Here is a 21,394-nt window from a genome sequence, read left to right on the forward strand (position 1 = left end):
CATTCAGAGCACGAACTCTGGATCACTGTGGAGACAGTGAAGGACAGACTGAACCAGGTGTGACCAGGACACCATCAAGTGATTGATCAGTCGGAGCGGAGACAATCTGAAGATGATGGAGACAAATGACCGTACATCATACCTTCACGTTGCAGATCAATACTGAATTCTGTCTTTGAATATCAGTATATCTGTATTGAAATACTTCAGTTTGCAGGTAAAATAATCAGGTGGAAACGTCTTTTTTAGGCTCCGTCCACGCTGTTTCCTCCTGACGTCAACACAACTCCAGAGAGTTTCAGAAACTCTGCTGGACTTATTTTATTTTGAAAAGTCTGGGGTTGTCTTTTATTTTGAAAAGTCTGGGGTTGTATTTTATTTTGAAAGCTCCCGGGTTTTGTTGTAGTTGGGACAGTAACTGAGACCTTTGTAAACGATGAGGTCACACCCACGGTCTCTCCTGATTGGCTGTCATCAGCCTGGACTACCAGTGGTGAATACAACATGATGATGAATGACAGAGTTACTGACCTTGTTGTCTTTGCTACTTCCTGTTTCCTGTGCTCACACATTCATTTGAAAACGCAGTGGTGTGGGCGTGGCCTAGAAGACAGCATCGTCCTGTTGTTGTGTTGGTCCACTTCCTGCTTTACAACTCTGAGCGGCACGGAGCGAACAAGTCGTCTAAATACCGTGCTAACTGTTATCTTGTCACCATGACGTCGTCACTATAGCAACATCCACAGTCAACCATCGACCCCTTCTTCTCTAAAGACCCCCTCAGCTTCAACCCCTACATGTTATCATAGACCCCCCCCCCCTCCTCTTCCTCCACCCCTCCTTGTAACCTTTGTTATCTAACCCCCCTCTGCTCACCCCCCCACCCCCCCTGATGTTGAGACGCGTGAAGGACGAGCAGCAAATCCAATCAGCGAGCATCGAGCTGCATCACAAGCTTCAGCTGCTGTCACTGTAGTCTAATCCACACAGCAACACTGCAGTACACTTAACACTGGGGGGGGGGGCATTATGTATAATGATGTCCTGCCACAGTGGACAGCAAAGATCTGAGCCACAGCTAATGAATAAGAAATCATTCTGTTCAGTTCGCTCACACTCCACCGTCGCAACGAGAAGAGATGAAGTCATTGTTGTGATGATGCAGCCAGCCGTCCCATCATCCCCTGCTCCAGTCACCATGTCAACCAGTTGGACAGATCGGATCAGATCATTAAAGCTCCATGTTTCTTCTTCTTCTGTGTTTTATTTGAAGTGTTGATCCATCAGAAGATATAAAAACCATCTCAGTGTAGTTTTACATGTCCTCTCTCAGGCTTCTCTCTGGAGCTCTAGTAACAACAGGTCAGTGAGCCAATCAGAAGAGAGGAGGCTCTGAGCCTCTCTTCTGATTGGCTGACTGTTTTCTGAGCGATCCAATAAAAATAAAGCAGATTTCAGGCAAAAACACTGAGAGAAACCAAATCCTGCAAGGTTTGGATGGTGGGTCCAGGTGGGCGGGGCTTGGTGACTGCTTTGTTGTGACATCACAAAGTTCCAGAAGTCCTGACGGCTGGTTTTAAGGCTCAGTTTCTGAATACAGGCTGTGTGCATTTCTCTGTGGACTGAGGCTTTGATACTTTCACAGTATTAATATAGAAGCTAGAGCTGATCTATAATCACACTACACATGGACGTCTAACGACTGCAGCTGTAGAAATGAAAAATAAATCTCATGTTACCAGATACGGCAGATTCCACAAAGTACGGTGGTCTTACGATGACAATATGATGTAAAACAATGATGTAAATTAAAAGGGAGGAAGAAAATATCATCAAATACAAAGTAAAACTACTAATAATGATAATAACAACAATGGCAAGTTTCCAGGTGTTATCTAAACAGTCAGTAAAACATCTGATACAGTGGTTGAAGAAGAAAACCCCTGAGAGCTCAACACACTGCAGCTGAAGAAAACACATGTAAACAGACAAAATACAAACAACTTCAGTTTGACAACGTGTGTGCTGCAGATACTCACAACACCTGTATCTGCAGCTCATAGGTCAAACTGATGACGATGTTTCTGAATGTTTGTGTTTTGCCTGTTTACATGTTTTCTTCAGCTGCAGTCGAGGCTCATGATCAGTTTGTGATCACACCCGTGTTTAGTGTTTCTCACTCACCGGTTTAGTTTACACCCCCCCTCTACGACTCCCGGCCTCGTCCAATCACACGGTAACAGGAGCCCGACAGGTGAGTGTGGAGGAGGGTCTGAGCAGGTGAGCGATCAGACGGAGAGAAAGTGTCAGGAAGAAGGAGGTGAACGTGTTTCTGATGTGTTTCATTTGAACTTGTTTTTTTCTTCTTCATGGACACAGGAAGTGGTTTTAGTTTTCTGACGCCTCTGTGTGTGTGTGTGTGTGTGTGTGTGTGTGTGTGTGTGTGTGTGTGTGTGTGTGTGTGTGTGTGTGTGTGTGTGTGTGTGTATTTCAGCGTACTCCCAGCACATGGAGAACCATATCAGCCCCCCCAACTTCCTCGGTCAGACCCTGCCCCCGCCAGCATCCTCGGGACGCTACTCCCCGACCCCGAAGAGCATGCTGGGAGACGACGATGTCACCCGGTGAGGACAAAAACATCACACTGACACTTCTTAATAATAAGAGTTTGAGTTTTAAACAGGGAGTTCAACTATAAATCCTTTGCTTTAAATACATAATATAAACAAACCTTGTGACATTGTGACAGCACATGTGATTCACTAGACATTTAGTGGTTAAAAGATTATTTTTGTAATTAAATTGGTGTAAATAACATTATTCATTTTTAGTTACAAAACAAGTAAATCTATTTAAGTTGAAATAAGAAAAATAACTCAAATATATACAAATGCATCATATAAAATAAAATGACTTTTATATAAAATACCCTGTAAAAAGAAAATAGTAATTCATCCTTTATTGATTTATCCTTTTTATCCTATTAATTTATTGTAACTTTTTACATTGAATAGAAATATAGAATAAATAAATGTAAATATTTTATATTCCTAAATATTTTTCAGCTGAATAAAGTTTAAAGTTTTGCACAAACAGCTGACACCATCAAACCACTGAAATCAGACCAACACTGTTTTTAATCTGTTGTTAAATCTGAAGAGTTCAGGTGTCGTTGACATGAGGCGGCCATCTTTATCCCCTGAGCCTGAGAGACGAGTCCGGCTCCGTCAGCAGCAGGAGTCATTGTGTCTCCTCAGATTCATTTGTGTTGGATTCAGTTACAGTGAATCTGTAAGGAGGGATTATTATAAAAGCTGTGGACACAGATGTTCTGCCCTCTACTGGTTCAACTCTGCAAATACACACAAACACCATCACCCCTCAGGTTTTACTCTCTGGTCACTGAGCTGCATCAAGCAGGAGTAACAAAGTACTTTTACTTGAGTTTAATTTATTTTGTAAACATCTGAATTTTGACTCCTACTACATTTCTATGAAGGACTCTTACTTTGAAGCAGAGCTTTTAGTCAGAGGAATGGATTTCATTTTTATTTTGAAAATGTGATCAACCACACACTGCGTTCATCACAGGAGGAAAACCAATCACAGCCGACTCCTCCACTGTCGGCCATGTTTGACCCTGTCAGTGTCCTGACGACGGAGACGTGAGATAAAGATGGGGCAGAAGATTCTTCACACAGACTGTGACTCAGTCTGATCTGAAGTCTGTGTTTGAAGCTTTAGAAATAAAGATTCATTTAGTCTGAAATGTTTGCTGAGTTTACCACGACCAGACTTCATCACTGACTGAAAACAATCAGAAATATGAAAACAGCAGTGGCTCCTTTTGTTGATTCAGTTGTGTTTTCATGTCCATGTCAACAGTCCTTTTATTCTCCAGGTTCTTCAGTCAGTCAGTCAGTAGGTTGTTCAGTAGGTTCTGTAAATGTAGAACAATACATCAAAATGTACTTATGAATCCTTCAGTATTTTTAACATCCAGTACTTAAATCCTTTCACTTGTGTCAGAGTGGTATTGAACCAGGAGGGTCTGTGCTGTGACTCAGCTGATGGAGTTTGTTCAACTCAGAACAGAAAGAGTTTCAACAGAGTAACTTTGTTCACCTGAGCCAGTCACCATCTTCTCTGTCCGTGTGTGGTCACGTGACCTCAGGGTGATTGACAGCTGCTGTCTGCTGTGTGGTCCCGCAGGGAGCCCAGGAAGGTGGTGCTGCACAGAGGAGCGACGGGACTGGGCTTCAACATCGTGGGCGGGGAGGACGGAGAGGGGATCTTCATCTCCTTCATCCTCGCGGGAGGACCAGCCGACCTCTGTGGAGAGCTGAGGAAAGGAGACAGACTCGTCTCAGTGCGTACACACACACACACGCACACACGCACACACACTCACAAATGTACTCTAAAAATCCTCTGCTGTGATTCATATTTAGTTTCACATGTTTTCATCTCCTCTCACTTCCTGGTTGAGTAATCTGGATCAGGCCTTTAGCCCCGCCCACCACCTGCTGGCTCCAGGTGGACAGGTGAAAGAGCAGAGAGCATCAAGATGGTGAGAGGAGGAAACATCAGAGAGACTGAGCCACATGTTTGAGCCTCAGTCAGACCCAGACTCAGAGGAGGAGTCTGAGACCAGAACCAGAGACTAGCAGACAGATCAGAACCGTTAGCATCTTTTATTTCTTTATGTTGTTTGTTAGCTCATAACTAGCAGTGGCTGACACAGTTAGCGGTTGTGCTAATGCTAACTCTCTCTCACGAGTTGACAGGATTGGTTCCCATCGTCTAAAAACACTGAGGTGGTGAAGGTGGAGGTCACCTGGTCTTGTCTTCTTTTTTTTCGCTGTGTCGAACACTGTCGTGTTGTGTGTTGGTGCTTCAGGTGAACGGGGTGGACCTACGAAACGCCACCCACGAACAGGCCGCCGCCGCCCTGAAGAACGCGGGGCAGACCGTGACCATCATCGCCCACTACAGACCAGAGGGTGAGACACCTGGACACACCTGCAGCACCAGTCACATGACCAATAGTCTTTTCTTCTAATCATGATTCAGCCACTGAAGCTGCTTTAATTATCACAACCACAAAGTCACAGTCATGATGAAATATCCAGAGAAACCAGAGAATACACAAAACACCTGAAGTTATGTTTTCTTCTTAAAGTCTGAGTTAAGGTTTCCTTAAAATGTTCTTTTAAGGTTTTCTCCTGTTCTTAGTCTCACACTTAAGAAATCACTTAAAGTCAGTTCAACTGTTTCTCAAAACACCTTAGAGACCAAACTAAGGGAAAAGACTAAAGGGACCTCTGACTTCTGAGTTTATGGTGATTAATTAAGAAGATTGTTCCTATTGACTACAAATCAACAGTCTCCATGGAAACAGTAGAATTTTACTGCTGTAAAATCTCTTTCACTGCTGCAAATGCCTCAACTTTTTTCTTTAACTAAGGAAACCTTTTAAGAGATTCTGTGCCAACAACAGTTGCACAAAACACCTTAAGTTTTCTACTTAAGTATTGCACTTGGCACTTAAGATTTAATTTCTCCTCAGCTGAGGGAGTTAGAATCTCTTAAAAGGTTTCTTTAGTTAAGGGAAAAAGTAGTTTACAGCAGTGAAATTCTACTGTTTTGACGAGAACTTCACCACGGTGAGCTTTGGTCTCTAAGGTCTTCGCTGCAACAGTTTGACTGACTTTAAGTGATTCCTTAAGTTCAAGACTAAGATAAGGAGAAAAGGAAACCTTGAGGAGAAGACTTAAGGTGTTTTGTGCAACTGGCCCCAGAGACTTTGTGTCTGCACGAACATAAATAATGAGCCACATAGAAAAAGTTCCACTTCCTGTTTGTTGTTTGTCGTTGAAACGAGTGAAGACTGAACGTTGTGTCTCGTTCAGAGTACAGTCGCTTCGAGGCGAAGATCCACGACCTGAGAGAGCAGATGATGAACAGCAGCATCAGTTCTGGATCTGGATCTCTGAGGACGAGTCAGAAGAGGTCGCTATACGTCAGGTGAGGTAATGGTTACCTGGGAGACGCTGATCTGTGGAACTTCAAAATAAGAGCAATAAGAAGAAAAATAAAGAGAAGACTTAAGAAATTCAAACACATCATGAATACATTCAAATTAATGCTGAATTATTATTATCATCAAATGATTATTACTATTACTGTTTTATTATTTATGTATTTATTGTAGTTTTATTATTAATGTCTTATTCAGCACCACAACAGCAAACCACTTTTTTTTATTAATTTAATTGTACATTTTTAACTGTTAAACTAGCACATGGTAACCAAACAAACAAAAGCTTTTTTGTTTAGTTTTTTGTAATTGAAATGTATCGATAATATGATTGATCAAATTAAGTTAATTTCAAAATTATGCAAAATATTGAATTAATGCATTATTATTTTTTAATTTAAATTTTCTTGGCTGTATTTTTAATTAATTAATTAATTAATATTAATTAAAAAATACAGCCAAGAAAAGATTTTTCACTGAGCTGCAGGAAAAATTAGAAAAGTCAGTTACTTACTTACTTACTTTTTTAGTATTATTATAATTTAAATGAATTTTAAATGTGATTATATGAATTAAAAACTGATGTTTCACTGATTAATTTTTTAATGATAAAAAAATTCTCAAATATTTTTTGTATGATTTTATATAATGAATCCGGTAAAAATGAATCAATAAATTATAAAAATTATATAAATAAATAAATAAAAACTCACTTCCAAGCCTTTTTTTTTTCCTCATGGTCTTAACGTGGATTCAGAAAATTCATGATGTAAAATAAATGAGTCCAGTCTGAAATAAAAAGAGATGAGTTTATGAAACCTTCTTAATGATATTGTATTATTATTATAATATTAATGACGTGTGCGTGTGCGTGCGCGTGCGTGCGTGCGTGCGTGCGTGCGTGTGTGGTGCAGAGCTCTGTTCGACTACGATAAGACCAGAGACTCAGGTCTGCCCAGTCAGGGACTCAACTTCAAGTTCGGAGACATCCTCCATGTGGTGAACGCCTCCGACGACGAGTGGTGGCAGGCCAGACAGCTGACGGCACAGGGGGAGGTGGAGGAGGTGGGGGTCATCCCCAGCAAGAGACGGTCAGTAACACACACACACACACACACACACACAGAGTCATGTGACCTGTGTGTTCATGTGTTACAGACGTGGTTTATGATTTGCTCATCTAGCAGAGTTAGTTTGGTGAACTAGTGTTTTGTTTACTTGTGTGAAGGTTGTTAATGTAGGTCGACTTCAAAAAGAAAGAAAAGAAATCAAAAAGAAAACACAGTAGCGTTGTTTGGACAATGTATTATTTTACCTGCGTAAACTACATCCCCCATGATGCATCAGTGGCCTTTTGATTTTTATGTTGGACTCACATTTGAAAGACAAATAAATACCCAACCAACCAAGTGCCAAACCAAAGGTCACATGAGGTCAAACTGAGAACGGTCTGCATGAACATGACCTCTGCTTGACCTTTGACCTTCTGTCCCTTTGACCGCAGGGTTGAGAAGAAGGAGAGAGCGAGATTAAAGACGGTGAAGTTCAACGCCAAGTCTCGAGACAGAGGGGTGAGTGTTCTCAGCTACCTGTGGTGATGTCACAGCTGTAGGTACCTGTAGTGATGTCATAGTTTGCTGTAGTGATGTCACAACTGTAGTTACCTGTAATGATGTGATAGTTTACTGTAGTGATGTCACAGCTGTAGTTACCTGTAGTGATGTCATAGTTCTACATTCATGTGTAGTCTCTCTGTGTTTATGAGTCTCACCTGTGCACAGGTGAGCTGTGTGTTTGAGTCTCACCTGTGTACAGGTGAGCTGTGTGTTTATGAGTCTCACCTGTGCACAGGTGAGCTGTGTGTTTATGAGTCTCACCTGTGTACAGGTGAGCTGTGTGTTTGAGCCGCTGCCACCTGATCTCCACCTACTAATGCGTGTGACTAATGTTTACAGCAGTTAACAGCATGTTGTCGATCTTTGATGCGTTTTTTCTTCTTCACCACTCAAACGTCTGAGCAGCCAAAACGCAGCAGCCCCCCCCCTCCTCCCCCCTCCAACACCTTTAAAAACCGTGTGTTGTTTTAACACGTGCCGCCAAAACGCCTCGCCCCAGCGCCGCCCGCCAACCCGCCCTCTAACACACGGGAAGAACGCCATTCAGAGCAGAACGCTTGACATTGATGTCTGACTGTCTGCTGCTCACACACACCTTTCTCCTCCTCCTCCGTCACGCCCCCCCCCCCCCCCTCCCTGCTGAAGTGCAGCATGTGATCTATGTGTGCTCCACTCCACTGCTTGTCAAAAAATCGTGTCTCCAGCTCCCTGCTTCACTAAAGTGTCGACCAGCAGCTCAGGGAAGACGTCAGAGGGAGAGTCACACTTAAAGCTGCACTGATCAATACTCTGATCAGTGGATCATGTGACCTCGTGCTGGCTCTGGGTTCACAGAGACTCTGCAGCCGTACGCAGCTTTTTTCAGCCTCTTTTAGCTGCTAGTTTTGGTTTCATGACAGTGTCAGAACAAAGAGCAGCTGGTGGAGACCAAACACAGAGATAATAATAATAATCAATAACCTCTCTGACCTCGTCTCCTCAAAGATGTGAAGGAGAATTCATCAGGACTGAGGAGAAGAATCTGACTGCACATGTTTATTTTTAAACCAACTTTATTTATAAATCCTCCTTTAACCTCAAACACAAACAGGACTGAAACTAGAAAAGATAACACGAAAGAAATCCACCAGTCGAAAGATTTGATCCATGAAAATAATCATCAAATTAAAATTAGCAGCTGAGTTCAGACAGAAGGAGGTTTCATACAGTTTTTATACAGTTGTGGAGAAAATTCATGTTTTAGTGCAGCGAGCGGTTTTGAAACAACATTTAGCTGCTCTGTTGTTTCTATATTTATCACGGTCTGCCGTAGTTAAACTACAATCCTGCGTCGCTTTAAATGTTGCTGCAGCAAGGAATTGTGGGACGGCAGTTTCTCTGCTAAAGGAGATCAGATAGGAAGCAGTGAAGCTCTTTACCTCAGCTCTCATCACGGCTGCTGCTCAGATACTTCAGGTCCTTCAGGATGTTTGGGCCGCGGCCTCAGATTCATCATGTTGAGTCGTGGCTAGTTTGCTAACAGGTTAGCCGCAGCTAGTTTGTGAGGTGTGTGAATAATTCTGTGGCCAAAGACCTGAACAGTGCAGCTTTAAGTTTTTCTTTGAACTGAATATATTAAAGTTCACATCAGAAACAGGTTTTGAATCATTTAAACTTGATTTTTTTTTATTCATTTCTTCTTTTTTTTTTTGATAACCCAGAAGATATCCCACAATCCTCTCTGACTGTGTAACTCCATGAACCCGCTTCCTTGAACGAGGCTCTGCAGCAGATGAGTGACAGTTCTCTCTGCACTGAGACATTAACACACTCCTAATAATAATATAATAATAATAATAATGATAAATAACAGTGTAAAACATTTGCTGATTGATCTGAACTGATCAAATAAATACGTGACATTATCTTTAAATATATAGAATTTGTTCCCCAAGTGTTTTATATCAGCATTAGCAGAAACACCTCAGCTCCCCTCGTCCTGGAGCCGCAGTGTGAAGACATCAGATGTTTGAAATTCTTCACATCCCTTGTGAAAACACACCTTTAATCATGTGGATGAATCGTTTGGTTAAAGTCTTAAATTTACAAAAGGAGTGAAATATATGAATAAATTACTAGATAAATATATAATAAATGACGTGTTTAACTCCGGCTGTGAGTCACATACAATCTCCAGAGAATAGATACTGAGAAGTGGAGAGGCTTCAGGTTCCAACAACATTTCAATCATATTTTTACACTTTATTATCATTAATACAAACATCAAGAAAAAAACAAAAAACAGAATCAGCTGATCAGAAACAGCCTGTAGCTGCCGCGTCGTCTGCATGTGTCACCTGCATGTTCAGTCTCTCTCACCTGCTCCTGTTGGACGTCTGCTGCCTTCACTGTCACTCTGTAAAAGTCAGTCTCTCAAACAACAGCAGGGACGTGTAGGGTCAGTCTGTGCACATGCTAGAAAATATAGTTAAAAACAACAAACCTGTTGAGCAGACGTCTGATTCTGTGGTTCAGGCTCCGGTGAACGGACACGTGAAGATGAGTAAACGAACCTTGAACAATATATTTAGATTAATTGATCTTAAATCCCGGATCACAAAAATACTTATTACTATATTTTAAAAAACGAGGCAATGAGGAAGATGTATAAAACAATATTTGTCTGTAGCTCTAATGTTATATTTTGTTTTTTGATTTATTTATATTTATGTTCAGTTCAGTTGCTGTTTCGGTTTGAATCCGGCTGCCGACACTGAGCCGATCACAGACTCAGACCGAAGCTTCTCATTCTGTCCAAACCGACGTCAGACTCCTCCATCTCCCCCTCTTCTTCCTCCTCTTTTTTTTTTTTTATTCCATCACCCCTCCTCCTCCTCCTCCTCCTCCTCCTCCTCTTCCTCCTCTTCCTCCTCAGCAGTCTCTCAATGACAAGCGTAAAAAGAACCTCTTTTCCCGAAAGTTTCCGTTCTACAAGAGCAAAGAGGCGAGCGAGCAGGAGACCAGTGATGTCGACCGTAAGTACCAGCGCGGTGGGGGGGGGGGTCTGGTTGGCGACAGGAAGAGAGGTCAGCTGGTGGCGGCGTGCTGCAAAACGCACCGGTTGTCACGGCAACAGGGTCTGGCTGAAACAATGTAGTATCACCACCAAACTGATGTAAACTGCTGAAAACTTCTCAGCTGTGAGGGCAGAACATTTGATCCTCCCGCCCCTCCTCCTCCTCCCCTCCCCTCCCCTCCCCGGAGCCAAGATGGCCGCCCTGCCGCCCTGCTGACCGGCTGCGTTCCCTCTGCTCTCTCTGTCTGTCGCTGTAACTCAGTAACTCTGTGTCTCTGTGGTTGTTTCCTCCTCGTTGTTCGCTCGGCTCCGCTGACCGCAGGACATCAGCGACGACATGCTCCCCAAAGGCCACAGTAAGTGTGTGTCCCCCCCCCTCACCCCCCCCACCCCCCCGACACAAAACCCTCCTGTCAGTCTCCGGGTCTCCACCAGGAGCCGCCAACAGCCAAACAATAAAATTCTATGTGGACGTCTGCAAAAATAAAAACATGTAGATTTAGTCGCGATTTAAATAAAAAATATTAATATTCAGTCACATCTTTAATTTAATTTAATCTTCATCTTATTCTTTAATGTTAAAATGAAACAAATCAGTGTTGACCGTTCCTAACGTCCCATACACTAATGTCATGTATGTAAAAATTATTTATGAAACCTGTTATTGGAAAAGTTTCATATATTGACATGTTATCTAACTTACACACATATATACATTTATGTATGTATGTTTATATTGTAGACATGTTACATAAATATATATCTGTATATTTATATATATATGTTGATACTATAAACAGTACAACTAATGAGAAACTAGATACATATTTATAAACATACATTTTTTAACATGTTTTAACAAAGGTGCATAAAAAATTAAATATATAATTATTAGTTTTATCATTTTTACATAATTTTTACATTTTTGAGAAATATTCATATACAGATTTTACCATGGACATTTCATATAAGTTATAAACTTATATCTTTATATATCCAGAGGACATATATATGTGTGTGTGTGTGTGTGTGTGTGTGTGTGTGTGTGTGTGTGACATCACAACATCACTCTTGGTATAGGGACATACAGTATATATCATATATACTGTGGGTTATAAACTGGTGTTTTCTTGTCTCTGTATAAGATAATAGAGTTTGAACCAGATTTAAATGTTTATTCAACTGTAACTGAAAGAATCAGCTGATCGGTTCTGTTTCGATTACTTATATAAATACAGTAAAAATACATTTCAAGAATCAAAATAAAGACGAAATGATGAGAGGAGCAGTTACATGTTCTTCAGAGTTTAAAGGCCTCGTTTAACGCTGGAAATAGAAATAAAATAAAATGGAATAAAAGCTTTAGAGAAGAAGAATCATCACGTTCTTAAAGTAAAATCAGAGGCTGAGCTGCAGGTTCCTGGTGGACAGGTAACCCCTCCCCTCCCTCCACCTTCCTCCCCCTCACCCCCCCAACCCACCCATCGAGGATCCTCCAGACCAGATCTCCATCTCCTCACTCTGTCACCACACGTTCACTAGCTCCTCCCCCACCTCAGGTACACCATCACACCTGGATCCGCCCTCAGATCTGTGTCACTTCCTGGAGGTAACAGACTCTGAGTTCATGGAGCTCAGATCAGAAATCAGTAACTGTGAGGTTATTGATCAGGTGATTGATCAGTGGACCTCAGACACAGTGTGTAGATATTTTAAATGATATAATAAAGAAATCGTTTACAGGTTGTTCACGACAGTTAAAGTGAGTCACGGCCTCATTTTCATCAGTCTGAACAAAGTGAGACACTTTACAATCAGACGACCTTATAAAGGATTTATAGTGTTAACAAGCTGCTTAATTAACTCGTTATAAACCATTCAAAGGTCCTTTATAGTCGGATTGTAAAGTGGAACCAATATTTTTAAGTTTGAATGAAAGTGAATTTATTTTGAAAAGTCGGCTCGCAGGTATTTTCTGATTTATATTTAAGGAACATTTTAGCACAAATCTTTTCTATTATTGTTTTTTATAAATGTAAAAATACAAAATGATACATAGATGAGGAAAAAGAAACAGACAGGAAGCGTCACCGCTGCTGTAAAATGCCTGGACACGGTGACGAGGAGCGAGGTGTCCAGAACATATCGAACGCTTTGACTCTGTATGAAACTTGTGTCTTGTTTGAACGGTTCAGCACATTTCTCTCTGTGGGGCTCAGTGATTATTCAATATTATTGATTATTGACTTGTGATCACATGGTGCGATTTCTAACTGATCATGCTCCTGACGACGGAGCGTTAGGGCCACAGTTGATGTGATATTCCTAAAAATTATGATTTTATCTCTCAGATTTTACATTTTTAATTCTCGTAATATCACGACTTTATTCTTGTGATTTCAGATGTAATTTTTTTTCCTTGATGTGACTCTAAAACTACGTCTTAAGTTTTACTTTGTGTTTGTTAAAAGTTTTCTCAGTTTCCAGAAGAGAAAGAAAATATTCACAGAAAGTTCCTCAATGAATCAAATGGATTCATTTTCTGTCAGTTTTACATGTGACATCAGACATCGGGCCGTTTGTGAGATAATAATATAAATATAGCAGATTATCAGATATCTCAGGTGTGGTTGGTCCGTGTCCTCGGGGACGCAGGAGCACGAGGACCTGCTGGTGATCCGGCAGAAAGACGGACGATTAAATGATGGTTTGAAGTCTGGAACATCTGTGTGAAAACAGTGAAAGTTTATTCTGTTGCTGAACGTTTTTGTCGCTGCTGCTGGACCTGAACACCTCGAGTCCTCTGTTCGATCATGGGCAAAGCATTATGGGAAAGTGGTGTTCCCAGCTGACCCGGTGTGTCCTGTGTTTTGATTCCAGAACACGTGACCTCTAACGCCAGCGATAGTGAGAGTAGCTACCGTAAGTGTGACACTCTGCCGTCGACGCTGCCTGCTACGCCCCATGACTCACAGGAAGCTAACTGCTAACTGCTAACTCCCTCACTGATCACATTAACCAGCACAAGCTGCTGATTGGCTGATAACAGCATGACCTCAAACACACAGTTTACCCCCTGCTAACGCTCCTGAACGCAGCCTGACAGCAGGAGCATCTGACTGCTGCATGGACTGTGTGTGTGTGTGTGTGTGCGTGTGCGTGTGCGTGTGTGTGCTGATCATTGCCCAACTCATGCATCAGTTTTTACTCGGATGTGAAGCAGCAGCAGAGAGACGACTCATCATCATCACGTCTTTTTAAAATCACGACCTCGGCTGCTACTTCTACTTCCTGCTTTAATGTAAACGTTACAGCACTATGAATTGTGGGTAAATCCCTCAGCAAAGTCCACAAAGTTTCTGTCATACACAACGTTTACAGAAACAGCTGAAAAAGTCGAAGTTTTTGTTCCTGTGAGACGACTCAATCAATCAATCGATCAATCAATCAGACTTTATTTGTTAAGCACTTTTCATACAAACAATGAGCTTTACAGAATAAAAGAATTGAACACACATATATTACACACAGAACAATAAATGACTAAGTAATTAACAATATATACGAGACAATAACGACAGGAAGTGAGGAAATGCTGAAGACACGAAAATAAAGATGATGAAAAAATGATGAAATACTAAAACAGACGAGACGTATTAAAGAGAAAAGGGAGGATTTTAAAAACCAAGTAAAGATGAGACAAAATATTAAAGAGTAAAAATAAAATGCTAAAAGAGAGGAGCTGTTTGGAAGAGAATAGAACCAGAAGTAAAAGTAGAAATAAAATAAATTACCAGAAATAAAAGTAGGTTATTAAAAGAAAACAGTCCAGAAAATAGAATAATAGAATAGAATAGAAAAAAAAGGACGAACCAGTAAAACAGCTTCAAATATGTAAATAAATAGAAATATAAATAAATAAAATTCAATTAAAAGCCAGAGTAAAAAGGAAGGTGTTGATTTGCTTTTAGAAATATAAAATGTGTCTGAGCTGATATCTGACTGGACACACGCAGGAAAGTGTGTGAAAGTGCAACAGCAAATATAAGATGAACAATAATCTGAGCGGACCGTGAACGCAGCATCGTGAGGACGTGACGGCTGATGGAGCGTCTCTCTGCGGACACGTTCACGTCTCGCTTGTTTCCACTGAAGTAAAAACTGATCCGCTGAGTGAGAATCAGTTTGTTCAGTTCAGACGAAACAGTTAATGTTTGTATTCTTCACGAGGTCGGAGGGTTTTCATTCAGGCAGACGGTGAATCCAGCTCCAGGACAGTGACTGATGATCACATGACTGAATGAGAAGAAACCAACATGTCCGCCCATCACATTCACTAACCTCACGTCTCCCCCCCCCCCCCCCCCCCCTCCTCTCAGCCTCCATCCTTCATCAGTTCAACTTCTGTTAATGCTCCTGTGAAACACTCTGACTGTGTGTGTGTGTGTGTGTGTGTGTGTGTGTGTGTGTGTGTTTCCAGGTGGACAGGAGGAGTATGTTTTGTCGTATGAACCCGTCGTTCAGCAGGAAGGTAAAACACTTGGATTCAGTGTTGTTGTTGTTGTTGTTGTTGTTGTTGTTGTTGTTGTTGTTGTTGTTGTTGTTGCTGCTGATGATGTGTTTGTGTTTTCAGGTAAAACTCTATTTTTTTTTAAAGGTTGATTCAGATTTGTTTTTCACTGACAAAGACAAAGCGCAGAAGGTTTTACATCACTGAGTGTGTTTGAGTGAACAGACTGAGGGTATAAAACATGAACAAGAAAAAGTCATTAAAAATGAATAAAAATAGAATAAAAAAATGTCCAACTCAATTAACATTAAAGGTTCTGTAAACCATCTTCACTGCCACTAGATGTCGCACTGCGACACCAGCTGATCAGACCAAAACAAATGCTCCCTGGTGATATGCTCCGCAGCAATGCTAACAGTAAGCCAACATTAGCCAAACGCATTTCTAATATCTTTAATGGCGAGGTAGCTAACGTTAGCATGTCGACTGTAGCTGTCACTAATGAAAACAGACATGTGACATCATGAACCATCAAGCTACTGACACATTGAACCGATCCACTGGAACCAGCCACACGAATGACACTGATGGAGCTGGAAAGACTCCAGCGGACCAGGACATGAAAACGTGGTTTCTTCTTCAGTGCAGGAAATTCTGGAAAGTCACTTTCACCTGAACGCTGCATACTGCACTGTGACATCACACCTGTGGGCGGAGCCAGACCAGATACCAAAACAAAGACCTCAGATTACATCACACACAGAGGGGGTGTGGCTTCGTTCGCTGCTCAGGACGCCATTACTCCACTATATCTTTGCATATATTATTGTATGAAATCTTGTTTACAGAACCTTTAATAAATGACGTACAATAAAATAAAAATCAGTTAAAGAAATAAAATGTTCACAAACCTTCAGCAGTGTATTGACGTCCCTCTGTGGTTTCAGCAGCTGGAGGTTCACGTGTTCAAACAGGAAGCTCCATGTGACGTCGGAGCAGGTTATGATCAGTCCCTGTAACCCCGGTAACCGTATTAAATAAGAGTCTGATCCTCTCTGACAGTGAACTACACCCGTCCCGTCATCATCCTCGGCCCCATGAAGGATCGGATCAACGACGACCTGATCTCCGAGTTCCCCGACAAGTTCGGATCCTGCGTCCCTCGTAAGTCGCTTCACATCCAGAAAGGATTCAGTGTTTGATCAGGACTCTGATATAGATTGAAGACGTTAACGTTCTCCCCCCTCCCCCGCAGACACGACCCGGCCGAAGCGGGACTACGAGGTGGACGGCAGAGATTATCACTTCGTGGTGTCCAGGGAGCAGATGGAGAAAGACATCCAGGACCACAAGTTCATCGAGGCGGGACAGTACAACAACCACCTGTACGGAACCAGCGTGCAGTCGGTCCGAGAGGTGGCCGAGAAGGTACCGACCCACCACACGTTCCCGCGTCATCGCTTATTTGTTCATCACATTTTATTTTATTCATCTGAATCCGCAAAGTACGTCGGACTTTCAGGGAAAAAAATCTGAAATTAGGAGAATAAAGTCGTAATTTTACAAAATAATTTTAATACTATTCTTCTCTCAAATGTAACTTTTTTTTTCTTGTAATATTATGACTTTATTCTTTCTTTCAACTTTTTTATCATAACGATTTCAGATTTAATTGATGTGTCCTGATGCTCCGTCGTATAGAGCGGGACAAAAGTTATTAAATCAGATAAAAGCAGGACAGTAAAAAATAAAACGTGTAGTATTTTCTGTGCTCATACAAAGCTGAATATTTAATATTTACTTATATTAACTTTTATATTTCTCTGTAAATTGGAGACGTTGCTTCATTAAATAAATTTACGTCCGTTCACACTGACGCTGTTCCCTCCTCCTCAGGGTAAACACTGTATCCTGGACGTGTCAGGAAACGCCATCAAGAGACTCCAGCTGGCTCAGCTCCACCCCATCGCCATCTTCATCAAACCCAAATCTGTGGAGAACATCATGTGAGTCGAGGCGTCAGTTCATGTTATTTGTAAAAAGCCTGAGGAGAAGAGTAGACACTATGTGGAAGGTAACGGGCGGATCTCGTTTCTGCCTAAAATGTGTGAAAGTCGCCAAAGAAAACAGAAACGTTCCCCCTCATGACATCAGACGTCATGTGGTCACGAAGGAGGCAGCATTCATTTTCAGGCTGCGAGGCGACTTACTCCATGTAACACTGTCCCAGTCGGATTCAGTCCCGAACCTTCGATCGTTAACATTAAAATAAAAAGACGTGAGTGAGGGTGACGTTTGTCCTGATGGCACGTTTCCTCCTGCAGGGAGATGAACAAGCGTCTGACGGAGGAGCAGGGCAGGAAAACCTTCGACAGAGCCACCAAGCTGGAGCAGGAGTTCACCGAGCATTTCACAGGTGAGTTCTACCACTGAGGCTCACGATGAGGCGTTGGCATGACGCCCATTAGTCTGAGACACAGTCTTTATGAGTGTGTGTGTGTGTGTGTGTGTGTGTGTGTGTGTGTGTGTGTGTGTGTGTGCGTGCAGCCATCGTGCAGGGCGACACTCTGGAGGAGATCTACGAGCAGGTGAAGCAGATCATCGAGGAGCAGTCGGGTCCGTTCATCTGGGTCCAGTCCAAGGAGAAGTTATGAAGCTGGAACGCTCCTCTCCTCCTCCTCCTCCTCTTCCTCTTCCTCTCTTTAGATTCAGTTTGTTTTATTTTGAAAAGAAAAGTCGACCTGCAGACAGCAGCCCCCCCTGCCCCTCCCCCTCCTGATCACCTGACACAGTGGCCGACCGGAGCGTCGCTTCACTGAATCAGACTCCTGACCAGCAGAGTAAAGCACACAGGAAGTATGATGACATCACACTCAACACGGTACAGCTCCTTAATGTTTAAGGGAGGAGAAGTTGAGAGGAGGAGAAGAAGAGGAGGAGGAGGAGTCCATGAAGAAGAAGAGTACGAAGCAGATTTTCTCTTTTGGTTTTTGTTTGTGGGTTTTTTTCCCTGGTTTCGGTCTCGTGAGGTTTTTGACGGACGGAGTTTCTCAGGCGCCGTCTGTCGTTCGCAGGAAGGCGGAGACACAAAAAGCAAAACTTTGCACGTTTGAGCTTTAACAGCATGTCAGTAAATCCCCCGTTTTTTTCCCATCAGCCCCTTCACCTCAGCGTCTGACGTCACAGCTTTTCTCCTTTGTTCTGCGTTCATTTCATCTTTTTTCTTTCTTTCTTTCCTTAATTTTTTTTTTTACACTTCAATCGTTCACGTTTAGTTTGATTTCTCGCTCCTCACAGCTGCTGGATGTTTGTCCGGACGCTCTGCAGGGTTCCCGCTCCGCCGCTGGAGGGCGCCGCCGCTTCTTACACTTCAGTTCGTGAAGCAACAATCAGTTTATTAAGTTTGATTTGAAAATCGTTCCCCAAACTCCAGATCTGTTTTCAGTTAATGATTCTGTTTTTATGTCAGAACATTTTTGCATTTTAAACATTTAGCTTCACCCTGTATGATGAGGTCAAAGGTCACTGAGGAACATAAAAACCTGATACAAGAAAAGTCAATGAAAAGATAATTATTCATAATAATAATGAATAATTATTATAGAAAATTCATAACTGAGCCATAATTTTAAAATTAAAACACATCGTCAATTATTCTTTATCTCATTATTATTAAAATCTTAATTACAAGAAACAAAAATTCAGAATTAAAGGAAAACGGCAAAATTACTAGGAAATTATTGAGAAAATAAAAAATATTATGAATGAATCAAACATTAGTGTTATTATTAATTATGAGACAATAATGTTAATAATCCATTAGACTAAAATGACCAGATCTTTATTTCATAATCACCTAATGAAATCTCACATCTCCTAATGATCATAATTACATCAGCGTCCTAATATCAGAGAAACTTATTTTATTTGATAACTCTGTTAAATTCGCATCCGCTTCCTTGTTTTAATAAAATGACACTTAAAAAATTACAAACAGAAAAATACAGAAAATGCAAAGTATTTTTTTACAGTGTAATCGATCGACTGATTTTAAACTTTGATTAAATTCCCGTTGATGTTGAAACATTTCAGATTCATGATTTTTACTGTGTTGGGGGGGGTCGTCTCGTTTTGGAGCGGCGCCCTCTGTGACACGAGTTTGAACCCCGCAGTCGCCTCGGTCGACGTCCGTCAGCGTCGTCAGTGTCTTACCATGGCAACGATGTCGATCATGTGGGTGTGTGTGGGTGGACCTGGAGACGAGCTGCCACCTCCAGGTGTCCGCTGGTGTGTCCGAAACACGCAGACGATTCTTGTACAATGAGATTTTGACGGATATTTAACCCTGGGTAAACTGCCTATTTTGTTATAATAAAAGTCTATATTGAACTTTACTTAAGCACTACTACTACGGGAATTATTTTCTTTGCATTGTTAATCATATATGAATAGAAAAGTATAAAGATATTTGAATATGAATATATATTTTTTCTTTTTCTTTGATCACCACCTCCTCTGTCTTTTAATTTTCTTTTTTAAGCATAATAAAAACTTAACAAGAAAACAGAACGTGGTGCTCTTCTCTTTTGAAGGTGTTTGTTCCAGGGTTTGTGCTCGTGAATCCAGACTTTTCTAAAGATTCACAGAAACAAGTCTGCTCACTGACAGAATAAAAAGTCAGAAAGATGAAAGAAAAATGCAAAAAGACTAAATTTATTCACACAGAGAAAATAAAAAGTGAAGGTTTCAGTTTGTATTCACTCATAACAAACAGCAACTAAAGAAAATGAACTAATTAAAAGCAAAATATATAAATGAAATATAAAATGCATATATTTGCTGAATCTTTTTGCATCTTCAGAGCTTCTTTTACTTAAGTGGACGAACTGTAGAAATAAACTTTTCTGTTTTTAGTAAGTGTCCAAAATTATTTGAAGAAAATCTTATTTATTCTCAGTGGCCACTTTATTAACTCGCATGTGAAATCTAATGCAAGTCGACGGCACAGAGAGCAGGAGCCAGTTTCACAAATCTTAAATCTGAGTTCATCTGTCGCACAAAGCAGTTTAGATCTTGAGTATCTTAAGTCGGACTGTGATGCAATGAATTCTAGGTAAATTAACACTTTTTTCAAAATAAAAGAAATGGCAGACTGAGGAACCACATCCAACCGCTGAGCTCTGTTTACTCTTTAGTGTTGAGGAAGAATTCGACAGTTACAGGAAGTTTTACTTTGAAAATTCAGCGAATACTGAGACGATGAAAAGAAAAATCTGATTTGGAAAAAGAAATGCTCTCTCCATAACAATGTTGGCAAACCACAAATTATAAGCCGTGTTTTCCTGTTCTTTTGTTGCTAGGTGATACTGGTCAGCGCAGGTGCCACCTGGTGAACGGGTTAGAGATGTTAGAGTTCTACTACACGTGTAGAACAAAAAACGAGGGTCAGTGAAGTAAACGAAGCTGTGAGAGTTAATGAAACACTTCCTCCAGGTTTTTTTTTTTCTCGGGCTTTTTGTGCCTTTATTGATAGCACAGTAGAGAGACAGGAAATGGGGAGGCAGAGAGAGGGAGAATGACATGCAGCTAAGGGCTGTCTGATGCGGGACTCGAACCGGGGCCGACTGCAGCCTCTGCCTCTACACATGGGGCGGATGCTCAACCGAGCTACTCGACGCCCCACTTCCTCCAGGTTGATGATTTGATGATGACAAACCCTCTAATCATCACCATGACAACACTACTACGTGATGGAGACCTGCACAGTCTCCAGACCTGGACCACATGGAGCTGGTCTGGGAGGAAATGGACTGAAGCCGACAGTGACACATCAGTGTGATCCAACTTTCTGAACAAGGTTTGATTTCCACTGTATGTACATTATGTGTAATGTAACAGTGGTTTCTGGTGAAACAAAAAGATTCTTACTCTTTATCAGAATTCTCTGTAGCAACCCATAATGATGTAAGAGAAGTCCCAGGGTTATACTTTAAGTCTCTTTTCATACATTTGTATACAGTTTATATACTGTAGTTCACTGTCTGCCTCTAGGACAGCTGTGAAGGTAGAGAGACATAACAAATGAAGTGTGTCTCAGTTTCTCTCAGTGAGACAGAGTTACCTCGATATATAGATATACACTGAGTTTGGTAAAACGAGATTCAAACATTAAC

General features: G+C 41.3%; 1 protein-coding gene across 12 annotated transcripts in view; it reads left to right on the forward strand.

Annotated features, from left to right (window-relative positions):
• The window catches only part of LOC111231758 (discs large homolog 1-like protein), a 101,361-nt gene extending 81,609 nt beyond the window's left edge, over nucleotides 1–19,752 (forward strand). For 7 of the 12 annotated variants that reach the window (XM_022758983.1, XM_022758984.1, XM_022758985.1 and 4 more), the window contains 14 exons: nucleotides 2,495–2,624; nucleotides 4,213–4,369; nucleotides 4,901–5,003; nucleotides 5,913–6,027; nucleotides 6,955–7,131; nucleotides 7,545–7,611; nucleotides 10,574–10,670; nucleotides 13,592–13,633; nucleotides 15,192–15,242; nucleotides 16,284–16,385; nucleotides 16,477–16,649; nucleotides 17,118–17,227; nucleotides 17,546–17,637; nucleotides 17,769–19,752. In XM_022758983.1, coding sequence (XP_022614704.1) covers nucleotides 2,495–2,624; nucleotides 4,213–4,369; nucleotides 4,901–5,003; nucleotides 5,913–6,027; nucleotides 6,955–7,131; nucleotides 7,545–7,611; nucleotides 10,574–10,670; nucleotides 13,592–13,633; nucleotides 15,192–15,242; nucleotides 16,284–16,385; nucleotides 16,477–16,649; nucleotides 17,118–17,227; nucleotides 17,546–17,637; nucleotides 17,769–17,875 — 1,523 coding nt within the window. In that variant the 3' untranslated portion in view covers nucleotides 17,876–19,752. Of the gene's footprint in view, nucleotides 1–2,494; nucleotides 2,625–4,212; nucleotides 4,370–4,900; nucleotides 5,004–5,912; nucleotides 6,028–6,954; nucleotides 7,132–7,544; nucleotides 7,612–10,573; nucleotides 10,671–11,033; nucleotides 11,068–13,591; nucleotides 13,634–15,191; nucleotides 15,243–16,283; nucleotides 16,386–16,476; nucleotides 16,650–17,117; nucleotides 17,228–17,545; nucleotides 17,638–17,768 lie in introns of all 12 variants that reach the window. The other 5 variants (XM_022758986.1, XM_022758988.1, XM_022758990.1 and 2 more) reach the window with 2 other exon arrangements.
• The last annotated feature ends 1,642 nt before the right edge of the window (nucleotides 19,753–21,394 follow it).

Source organism: Seriola dumerili, unplaced genomic scaffold (genome assembly GCF_002260705.1).
Source record: "Seriola dumerili isolate Sdu_G_001 unplaced genomic scaffold, Sdu_1.0 BDQW01000315.1, whole genome shotgun sequence".
Lineage (NCBI taxonomy): Eukaryota > Metazoa > Chordata > Actinopteri > Carangiformes > Carangidae > Seriola > Seriola dumerili.